Below are 11436 nucleotides of genomic sequence, written 5' to 3' on the forward strand. Positions count from 1 at the left end.
TCCCAGGCTGTGACGGCCCCTGGTCGGGCCGCGCCGCGGCCGCGCGCCAGCGACAGCGTGGTCGAGCCGAGGCGGCGCCGGGGCGGACCCGGACGTGACCGCCCCGCCTCTGCGTGAGACACCACGCCCACGCGGCGCGATAGAGTCGATTCGGGTGATTTGGGTGACGAGTAAGCCCGGACCCGAGCGCGGAAGTCGGCCAGTGTCACCCGTAATTCATCCGGTCACGTGATGAGTGTCCGTCGGAGTGCTTTCACAGGCCAGGAGATTCGTCGGCGCCAGTACCGGAAGTAGGCCGTTCGTCGCGAGCAGAGCATTCCACGTGACCCGGTCAGAACAGGTGCCAGCGCCAGGTCAGCCGCTCGCGGGACGGCCGGGCCGGGAAGCCCTCCGCCCGCGGCCTCCCCGCAGGAGCGTTGAGCCCGACCGCCGCATCCCGCGTCATCTCCACTGCACACGCTCACACACAGACACAGTGCCCACGGCGCTTCCTCTGCAGAACGAAGACCTAACCACTGGCGCGGGGCCCGGGGCGTCCTGCGGCCGCCGCCGGCCGCCGGCGCCGCTCGGCCCGTCACGTCACCAGGTGGCCCGAGCCCGGGCTGGGCGGGCGCAGCTGCTGCCGCAGCGACGCCGGCAGCAGGTAGTAGGTGCCGTTCTGCACGTGCCACTGGATGTACGGGTTGTTCTCCGGGAAGTGCTGCGAGTCGGCCGCGTCGTTCTGGAACGGCTCCGGCTCCGGGTGGTGGTAGTTCCAGTTGTCACCGCTAGAGGCTAGCGTGGTGCGCGTCGTCTCGTCCCGGATCAGGCTGTACTGGGCCGACGGCAGCCAGCGAGGCAGCAGCGCCACCAGCAGCGCGCAGCAGGAGGCCAGCAGTGCCAGCACCTGCCGGGAGACGACATGTCAGCAGCAGCGACGGCAGCACCAGCAGCAGTGCGCAGCAGGAGCCCAGCAGCGCCAGCACCTGCCGGGAGACGTCAGCAGCAGCGGCAGTAGCGCCAGCAGCAGTAGCAGCGGTAACAGTAGCAGCGTGCAATAGGAGGCCATCAGCGCCAGCTCGCGTCTGGGAGCGACACTTCCACAGACGCGACAGAAGGAATGACCGCACCCAACAGGGCCCCGGCCCTCAGTGCAGACGGTGGCAGCTTAAGTGGCAGGGGAGACAATCAAGTAAAGCCTAGTTGGTTGGAAGCCGGCACATAAGTCCACAGACAGGTGCCCGCGGCCGCACTGCGCGATGAGCGGATTTTTAGTGATAAATTGCAGCAACAGAGGTGGCAGCTGTGAGGACAGCATGGCGGGGTGGGGGGAGGGGGGAGGGCAAATACGGGAACGGTACCGACAGCAGTAAATACACTCGGTGGCGTACAGAAGACAGGCTAGCAGCATGGGGGTAGTCTGGTGGGTAGAAGACGCCATACGCCACAGGCAACGGCGTGAATGGACTGAGCCACATGAGCGGTCCGTAGACTACCAATGATGCACTACGCACATCTGTCCGCTGAGCGATATCAAACGGTATGAAGTGATAACATCCACAGCACCAGTTGATACATAGTTCTACAGAGCGGTTGGTACAAAGCATTGACACAGATCACATAATTACTTGGAAAAGCGTCATTGTGTGAAATATATAAACGTGTCGCCGTGTGAAAAGTGACGTCATTGACGAGGACAACAGGAAAAATAATTACTCCATCTGTATTAGTTGAAACACTTCACACATTACCGCCCAGCCACAAAAGGCCAATTCCGTGTTCCACCCAATTTCAGCGTAAATAACGACACGTCACCGGATGGACAGAGAACCTGATGTGTTCTGGGACATAAGGGGAGAAAGATGGCTACCTGCTGTGTACCCGAATCAATACCCGTCACAGGGTACTTTTTGTCCTCGGTTCCGACTGAAGCGACGACGCCAATAGCTTCATCAATCCGTGCACGCTGACAGATAGCCACTCATCGATCATTCGAATGCGCTGGCGACGGGAAAATGATTTACGCTCTTAGCATGGCACCAGTCTCTGCCACTGGGCGCGCCACACCCACGCCGCCGTCAGGCTACCCACGGAGCCCGGCCGTCTCTCACCGCGGCGCCGGTGGTGCAGGCGCGCGTCCACGTGGAGAGCGCCGGGTACTGGTACGTGTAGAGGTAGGCCTGGTGGAGCAGCAGCACGGCGGCGGCCGCGTGCACCACCGACAGCAGGCAGAAGAGCCACGTGTGCTGCCGGGGCGGGACGCCGAGGGTTAGACGGAAGGCTGCGCCGGTGTCATGCCCGGCGGCGTCAACCGGCGGTGACCGTGCAAAACGCGCTAAACTGGATTGGAAGTGGCAGTTACGCTATAGGAGCTCGAACGGGTTTAAGAGACAAGATCAGAGAGAACATCAGCTTAATCAAAAGCGAGTCCATTTTTGCATCAGGTTTGTTTGCTCGTGCCCGTCCATTATCAGTAGTAGGTAGTACCACACAGTTACATTATTCGTCAGCACCATTACAGCATTGTAGTTAAACACGCCTGGGCAACTGAGCCTGTCCAATTAAGGCAGCGCTGTACGACCGCACCTCGGCCGCGTGGGCGAGGCAGGCGAGGCCCATTCATCCCTGCTTAGGACAGCCAATTCAGGACTCAATGACCGCTGCAAGCCATTGTCGACATGACAGCTGAAAAATACCGAAGGGAAAGCCATCCGACGATGATTAACAAGGGCCGAGTGCGCCGGTATATCACGCCGCCGCGGCCGGGGCTGCCGCGGGCCGCCGCGCCGCACGCGAACGAGCCCGAGTCGCCCCGCGCCGCCGCCACGCACCATGAGCGCCCAGTTGAGCAGCAGGACGTACTGCAGGCGCGTCACGTGCACGAACAGCAGCAGCGCCGTCCACAGCAGGCAGAAGACGGAGCTGAAGACGGCCAGCCGGGTGTGGCCGGCGTGCGGCAGCAGCAGCGGCGAGCCAAACGCGGGGTCGCCGCTGGCACTCACGCTCGCCAAGCAGCCCACGCTCAGCGCCTGCCGACGGCGGCGCCGGTCAGCGGTGCTGGCTCAGGTGTCCGCCTCGCGCCGCTTGTCGAGGGACGGAGCGGGTGGCGTGTGGGGTTTGGGCGCGTAATGTCAGCGCTCTTGAACGCGGCGCTGTCGGTGGGATGGTGTGGATTGTGTGGGAGTCGGGCTAGTCCTTCGACGCGAAGTGTTGCGCACTGCCGGCGCCGCCGCTCGCACCTCCGTACAAGCACACACACGCAAACACACGCACAAACAGGAGTCGGGTATCAAGGAAGAAATAGCGCTGTCACACAGCGGAGGGCGGGTCACGTGGCAGGCATGAGGGTGACTTCAGGCGCCATCGGAGTGGTCCTAATCTCGCCCATGGGACCTACAGACGAGGACTGGCCGCTCGGACGCCTCTCGCAATGATGCCAATCCGACAATCTCCCGCCCTGCACGAGCGCGATCCTCGTCTCGCGCGATCAGAACGGTCTCGAGGGCCCACACAGCGGGGATAATCCCGCTCAGCATGGCCTGAGCGCACCGGCTGACCCAGGTGTGTGCCACGTGCGCCGTCACGCGGTGACCGCTGCAGGCCCCTGGCGCGATACCACCCGGGGTGAGTTCAGCCGGGGGCGCGGCCGCCAATCGGACGGCGCGTGCCGCCCCTTGGGACGGGAGGACTGTCTGGAGACGCCGGGTGCGCCGCGAATGACGGCCGGGCGTGATCACGGCAGGGGGAGCTTGCTTTGGTCTGGATCATGGCCCTTCAGACTAAAAGTGGCCAGTTCAGGGACAAGGGAGGATGGTGAGGCAAGTGCTAAGCAAGATTGCATGCATCTGAGAGTCCTCCGCTACTGAACTCACCCCGCACAGGAACCCCTATTCGGAGTGTACGACATAACTGCTAAGGAAAAACTCTTGCCCACAGGAATGTTGTGGTATTAGTTTTATGCGATATCACTTCTACTCCAAAAACTGCTGCAGACTTAACTCATACGCGATAGCACTTCTGCTGCAAAGTCAAGGCATGAGGAGGTCACAAAATATACTTCAAAAGCATATTTCCGCCATGACGTACACTGCAAAAACGTGTTTTTTTACACGTGACATTGCTTCCGCTACATAAACACGTGCACAACACGATTCCTACTTAATAAATACTGCACTTACATGTAAAATTACTCTTGTGCGGCAAAACTTTTGGCAAAAATGCTTATACCCGTCATGCCTATCGCGAAAGCCCATTAAAGAGAGTACTCGACCTTTTTGTACTTTTCATTTCTTGTTAGATCAGACGCGTGCGATTTGACCCGCAATACTAGTTTTCTCAGAATCCCTCTAAACAGCTCAGAATCTTGATTTAAAGTAGCCATTCCTTTCCAAAAAATACCATTTGACTCCCTGCTCACCACTATGAAAGTGATACATTTCATATGCGTTGTTTTTCCAGCATGTGTGTTCTGTAATGTTTGCAACACAGAAATGTGTCACAATGTCGGTGTAATAAACTCCACGTAACCTTGAAACATTCTGTTAGGACAAAAAATTATGCGATAATGAAGCTGTTATCCCGCGAATTCAGCGAAACGTTACGCTGTGGTTTTAATTTCTCCCCGACTTACATCGTGTTTACCGCGGTGGCTCTTTTCAACGCGAACTTTGGCCCTGGGCGTGGGAGCATCACATGGTCCGCAGCGACGCCTGGTTCAAACTTTAACCAGCGCGCTTTTGGCTAACAGACCCTTGCCGCCTGCTGGGCCGATCATGATTCTTTTTTCATTCACACCAGAAGAGATGCGCACGGCGGTTGCGATGGCGACGGTGGTTGCGACTGCGGGGAAGAAGAGTAGTTCTGTTACAACGCGTTGAGAGCGTAATTTGGACCCAAAAATATCAAAATGAGAATCCTCTTTACGTTTAAGCGGTGCTGCAGTGGCAATACCCAGTCCATTATTAGGCGCAACTGGTCCTCAGGTTTCACGAGAGTATGATTTTGAACTATGCCCCAAAGGTGGGACACTCCCTTTAAGTCTTTACCTATAAGCGATATTACTTCTACGGCCAATACTTCGGTGCCAGACATTTGTACTATACGACACAGCCCATACTTCAAAAATTATACCAGTCAGTACTTCTTCTCATAGGTAACGCCCAACCAAAATCCCCGAGGGAGCAAACACATGGAAGCTTTTCAACGGGCAAAATCAGACTGGAGATGCCCACTCCTTGGTGCAGATGCATTGGTACTGTTTCAAACTTTGAGATCGGCAGACTCGCGACTAAAATAGTTTTACGCGACATTTCCTCTACTGAAAGCATCCAGTGCAATGCTATAGTGTTTCAAAACAAGTCTGTGGGCTGGGAACGATCAAACCTGCCCCGAAATGCATTAAACACTGCGTTTGCCCCTGTGTGACACGCCTTACTGCCATAGGTAACGGGTGGATGGGGTCCCTGATGGAAAATGAAACTACATCCCCGGTCTGGTGTTCACCAAAACACGACTGCTTCGACTGCTATTACTTATATACGGCTCTAGTGCTACAAGAAAAACGAATACTTCCAAAAGTTTTACCCCTCATTGAGATTCTGCTACGAAATCTAACACCTTGATCTTTACGCCAATTACAACTTAACAAAATAACGTAACTTATGAGTGAATAAATTTTCGTATCGGCACCACGAACCTCTATCGCAGTGTTGTCCAGTTGGGCTCCCTCTTAACTTGCAAAGTGATCCTACACCCCTGCTAGATATCCACGCATTTTGTATTTCCCGTCCAGTATTGGCAGTAGAAGCGTTGTCGCGGCGCATTCATAAAGACTGCAAGCATTTGCAGTAAATGTGATGATGGATATACATTCCTGAAGCGTAACGTTTGTGGTGAAGCATTGTCACATATAAGTATTCGCAGTAGAAGAAATGTCGTGTACAATTTGTAAAAGTGATGACCGGTGTAACGTTTTGAATTATAAGTTGTGCCGGGTTTCAAAAACGTCGCGTATCAGTCTCTGCAGTACAGGTAATGCTGTGTGTACGTCATGATTGTAGTTTTTTGCAGCAGAAGTAATGACGGTTATAAGTTTCAAGCATATGTTTTGTCGCATAGCACTAATGTTGCGTATCAGCATTTGCTGATACGCAACATTGGAAGCAGAAGTGGTAGAAGTCATGTCGCAGCACTCTTGTGGGTAGTTTTTACTGCACCACTAATGCCGTGGCAGCCCCTCCGGCGCACACGCGGGCGCACTGGCGGGGCCCCCGCCAGCGGGCACATGAGCCCGCTAATGGCTGGTGCGTGCAGCCTGCCCCGGATGCTGCAGGGGTTCAGGATGGGGCGTGCATGATGGAAGAAGTACGATTGTCGCCAGCAGGACTACCGTGCCTGTATACGGGAGATGGGCCGTCGGGTGAGCAGTCGATGCGAGCAGCTGGCGAGTGCACTGATCAGATGAGCGTGAGCGCGACCAGCGCCATTCCATTTCGATTTCCCATTTCCACCGGCACCGATTTGTGTGGGTGGTGGTGTGAAATGGAGCAGCCTTGCACTGCTTTGTCGCGGTACTGAGTGGGGAAGCCTGTCTTCATTGGGCATCTCCGACGGCAACACCGATCACGAGTGCACGGAAACGCGACTCCGTAGCCGCGCCTTCACCGTGACATTGAGATCACCACTCACCCTCCCACCACAAGACCTCTCATCATCGGCGCGCCCCCGAGTCCCCTCGCCGTCAGTCCACCGCCTGTCCCTCTTCTCACGCGGCCACCGCCGTCTGCCCTCGCCACGAGACCGCGGGCGCCGCCGTCTGCTCTCATCACGAGACCGCGGCCACCGCCGTCTGCCCTCACCACGGGACCGCGAGCACCGCCGTCTGTCCTCACCATGAGCAGCATCTCGCCGATGCCGAGCGGCGACAGCAGAAGGGCCGGCTGCCAACAGCAGACGATGCCGCGGGTGCGTGGGTCGACGGGCGCCGCCGCCGGCTGCTGCTGATGCGAGTCCCAGGTGTCCTGCGTTAGCCGGCTGGCCGTCCGCTCCATCTCGATACACTCACCGCTCTGCCGGCCGGCGCGGGGGCGTCAGTGAGGCGAGAGACGGCCGGGGAAGGGCGGCGGACGTGGCGTGGCGGGGAGCGCGTGTGGGGTCGCCGGCAGGTGCAGGTGACCCTCCGCCACGCCAGCGGAGACATGTCTCAGCCGTCGACGCCACGGGTGGGGATAGATTACGGTCCGACTTCCGGGTCTAGACGGCGGGAGACTAGACGGCACGTACAGGACTGCATACTACACAGACGACAGACTGTAGGATATGCGCCTGGTGCCCCGCAACACCAGCGGAGGCAAGCTTAAAGAATCGGCGGCACTGGGCGGAAAAGGCTGCAATGTGGCTTTTGGGCGTGGAGAAAGCAACAGTCCCCAATCCCTCAGGTGGGCGAGACGCAAGGCAGAATTCGTGGAGCACCTGTGGCGCCTTCGTGCATGCACTCAACAGCGAGAAGCCGTGTTTAAAAGACGCCCGGCCCACCCAGAAGTGACACGGCACTCATGCACCTTTGGTTGCGGGCGCACCCGCGCGCCCCAGCGCGAATTTCGTAACAGGGGCGTCATGTTAGCCGCCTACCAAAATGGATGTCTCGGCGTTCGAAACGTATTCCAGCGGTGCGGCATGAATTAATTAGAAAGCTGCACGCAGCGCTCTATCGCGCACGCGATAGCAGTGACAGCGCGACACCGGCCCGCCGGGGCGCCGCCCAGCGCCGCGGCGGCGAGCGGCCAGCGGCGAGCGGCGCGGCCCCGCCCCGCCCGAACGCCCACCTCTCCGAAGAGGGTGATCTCGTCGAGCAGGTCCTGGATCTCGTCGAGGCCGCCGCACAGGTCCGAGACGGAGATGAGCTCGCGCCGGATGCGCACCTCGCACTCGCTGGCCGAGTCCAGGCCGGAGATGCGCGAGCGGGTCTGCGCCGACGCGCTGTCCGACGCCATCGCCGCGCCGCCGGCCGACGACGGCGGTCCGGGCCGCGCGCCTGGGCTGTGGACAGCGTGCTCTGGTACCGACACCACAAATGAGGCGCGAGTACAGCACCGGTCGTGAAGGGAAGCACGTATCATGCTGCTACTTGGACGTCTTTGTCGTGCGTTTTCTTCACACCAATGGCATTCATGTAACAATGGCTAACAGTGGTTAAGTGGCAACCACTAGGAGCATGCCTCACTGACACCAGGGTAAACTAATGTTCAACCATATTGCTTGTGTCAGAGACAGCCACAACAGCAGGAACAGCAGCCCGGTACGTAACGGCCCAGTTATGTCCCGTCAGAGTTTTGAATGAACAGGATGGTGAAGCGCGGAAATAATCCATTTCATAGGGGGTTCTGGTCCGACCACTTCACAAAACGTCTCCCCGCCCCGAGACTGCGAGCCAGCTGTCTTCACTGCCCAGGTCCCGCCCAGAGCAGCCCGCGCTCGCCGCGCCCCGGGCCGCGTCCGGCGTGTCCATACCTGTGCCGGGGCGGCGCGTCCTCAGGCCGGGCCCTGCCTGAGCGCGCGCCGCGGCCGCAGCTCCGACCCCAGCGGCCGGCCGTGCGTGCCTGTCCGACGACAGATGCTCGGCGCGCGCTCCATCACGGTCCGGCTTCCGCTCTGGCCCGGCCGGCGCGCGCAAAAACGGCCTCTGCAACGTGGGATATGCTGAGCATGGGCGGAGGAGGGGCCTAATGGGAGTGGTGCTGTTGTGAGCGCGGCGCGATGCACAACAGGAAGGAGGCGGCTCTTCACCATGTTTTGAACCAAGCGTTCGTCTGGTACTGGCTGGTTGCTGGCTGGCACGCTCCCGGCCACTGCTCACGGACAGGTGCCTTGAAAGCGCACGGCTAAGATGTAAACCGTGGTTCATTGACCTCCAAACAACCATTGCAGATAATGGTGCTCCGTTGAATAGGAGAGCAGTAAGGCGCATTGCACCGCGCGGTTAGATTTATGAGGTATGCACGAATGACATGGGTATTTGTGACATTTGTCATCTGTGATACTTGCTATTCATGTCATATGTGAATGAGACTAGTGAAAGCTGTCTTGCACTGAGCCTGGCCTTATCAGGCTCGCCATTTCACAAAACGAAGCCGGGGAATTTCAACTGATGTACGTTTGTCTTTATTGTGATCGAAGTGTCCTGAAAACGAGAACTCTTGTGTTGGTATCGAGCGAAGTGAGGTGACTTTTCTTGCCACGCTACGCCACCCCACGCTACCCTCCATGGCCTATGCCCTCCTGGGGTTTAAGTGAGCAGCATCCGAGGACAGCTTCGAAAAAGCTGGCATGATCCGTTCGCCGTCGGTCACGTGCGCCTCTATAAGGTAGCATTCAGATCGCTTAATGGCTTAAGTATGTTATCTTTGCTTGCCCCGTGCCTCTTCCCGAATTCATGTCTATACGTTTTATGACAGCCATAATGTGGCATAAATCTTTAAAATCTTAAACTTGAATATTTTTAGCCGGACAATCGCCACTGCTTGCGCAATTTAAACTACACTTTCGCTAACACATTGCCATTCCCCTCCATTCAACGGTCATCGGTACAGTCGCTACAACGGCGGGCCACCTTTGATCTGGGCTCGATCTTCGCCCGTGCCTTAAAACCTTTCAGCGATTTGCAAATGTTACGTCAATTTTTATAGAAAAATTTGGCTAAGTTCTGGTAAAAGTGGTCAAAGTTGCAGAACAGCTTCTCCTGGTCAGTAATTTGCTGGCATACAAGTAAAAGCGTAATGTGATGTATGCATGTGCATGTGAGAGCGTAAGTTTCAAAGACAGTGATTCTTGCTGCAGAAACTGTGAGCCGGTACGACCACCGGTTACCAAAATATAAGGCTGTCAGCAGCACGCCAGGCCGGGCCAAGCTGGACCGAGAAATTTACGAAATTTTCCCATGCCACAAGTTGAGATGGTGCAGCTGGCGTGTTCTTCCATACGGAACTCATTATTGTGCTAAATGTAATCATGTGTTCCCACGCTGAAGACGCCGAACAGTGGAGAGCAGCACTGAGAATAACAGACATTTTTGCCCCTTTCCACTCGACAAGATTTCTAAAAAAAACCTTGATATTTTACGAGTCCCTACAGACAGAAACGACCGGCCAACCCGCTCAGTTGTGTTACGAGGCAACCTCCAGTTTGACTCCAGCAACCCATCCAAAAACTCCCGGATAGCACTCAGTATGCTGCGCCGCTGCCACCTAACTACTGCAGACTGCCATGTGCTTTGTCCAATCCAGATCCCTCAGATTCCTGCTGAGCTTTATGTTTTGGGGTATTCGGAGTGACATCAAGACACATGGTAACGCGGTCTGAGAAGCCAAAACGCCACACACCGGCGCGATTTAACAAGCGCGATGCGTTACGGGCAGTGGCTGGAAAGAGTGGAGCTCGCTATCCCTCTCACTTAATCGACCTGGCTGAACGTGCTGCTGTTCGACCACAAGCCTATCACCCTCTCGACTCTCAGTCAAAACACTTGCATTATAAATCCACCCGATACAGTCACCCTACTGGAAATGTCACGGCATATGCCGCCGATCCTGTTCGTTCTTTCGCCTAGCCCACGTTCCATGTCACGGTAATAGTCTCAGAGGCCTGAAGATTCCGTGGCCCCCGACGATCCGAGCAATTGATTTGTTAACGAGGTCAGCGTAGGGGGAGAGGCTTTGATCGATCGTGTGGGGTGGAACACATGGGGAGGAGACCACCGACAGTCAGTCGTCTGCAAGCTGCGGCAGGAATCTCGACGAGGCATTTGAGCATCCTCAATGCCCAATAACTGGGGCAGCACCACTGACCCAACGGGGTGTCGCCAAAACCTGCCACGGTTTCGGAATGGGCAGACAGGACACGTCAAGAACTGACAAGTCACACTGCCACACAGCATCAATTCGACTTGTTTATCCTGCGATAAAACCCAACGGGTTTTTGTGTTCGAAGCAGCAAGCCTCCACGTCGCCAAGGAGACTAGGTACCGTACCTACTCGAGTAGTTAAGTTTCTACAATACGTCCGTTTGTTCTGCCGCGGTCACATGGCACATGCATTCAACAAAAACTTGCCAAACAAAAAATTGTTTATAGCCGTCGTACTCATTGATGCACTCTGCAACAAAAATCGTGCACCCATACGCACCTACTAGGCACCCAGCATATCACGTTTTGCGCTTTTTCCCAACAGAAACCGAGTCGACCGATAAAACCACCGAGATGAGTAAGTTCGTAACAAGCACGTGGCAACTTAAGGCCAAGCCGGATAAATACGCACCGTACATATAAACAGATGGTATGCAAGGCACGACTTAGAAACAGACACTGAAAAATGTCATACGCCACGAAACATCCCACCACCCATCACACAAAACTCACAGCGCACGGCGCCCCAAGTCCGTTACCGTCCGTCTTCTGCTGAGAAG

At 56.4% G+C, this 11436-nt stretch overlaps 1 protein-coding gene across 1 annotated transcript; it reads right to left on the bottom strand.

Annotated features, from left to right (window-relative positions):
• Positions 1 to 574: 574 nt before the first annotated feature.
• Positions 575 to 7970, bottom strand: LOC119105297 (uncharacterized). The gene is made up of 5 exons (XM_037228764.1): positions 7803 to 7970; positions 6870 to 7046; positions 2811 to 3008; positions 2091 to 2225; positions 575 to 886 (listed from the first exon to the last, which is right to left on the bottom strand). The coding sequence occupies exons 1-5, from the start codon at positions 7968 to 7970 to the stop codon at positions 575 to 577; spliced, it is 990 nt and encodes a 329-aa protein (XP_037084659.1).
• Between the last annotated feature and the right edge of the window lie 3466 nt (positions 7971 to 11436).

This window comes from Pollicipes pollicipes, unplaced genomic scaffold, assembly GCF_011947565.3.
Source record: "Pollicipes pollicipes isolate AB1234 unplaced genomic scaffold, Ppol_2.1 Scaffold_6138;HRSCAF=7277_pilon_pilon_pilon, whole genome shotgun sequence".
NCBI lineage: Eukaryota > Metazoa > Arthropoda > Thecostraca > Pollicipedomorpha > Pollicipedidae > Pollicipes > Pollicipes pollicipes.

Bases quoted from the DNA above. Each gene is read 5' to 3' on its own strand.
- LOC119105297 (XM_037228764.1), bottom strand. From the start codon at position 7,970: ATGGCGTCGGACAGCGCGTCGGCGCAGACCCGCTCGCGCATCTCCGGC. The intron at 7,047-7,802 runs GTGGGCGTTCGG...GCCGGCCGGCAG, and splicing joins AGATCACCCTCTTCGGAGAG to AGCGGTGAGTGTATCGAGAT. The intron at 3,009-6,869 runs GTGAGGACAGAC...CGCCGTCGGCAG, and splicing joins TCGGCGAGATGCTGCTCATG to GCGCTGAGCGTGGGCTGCTT.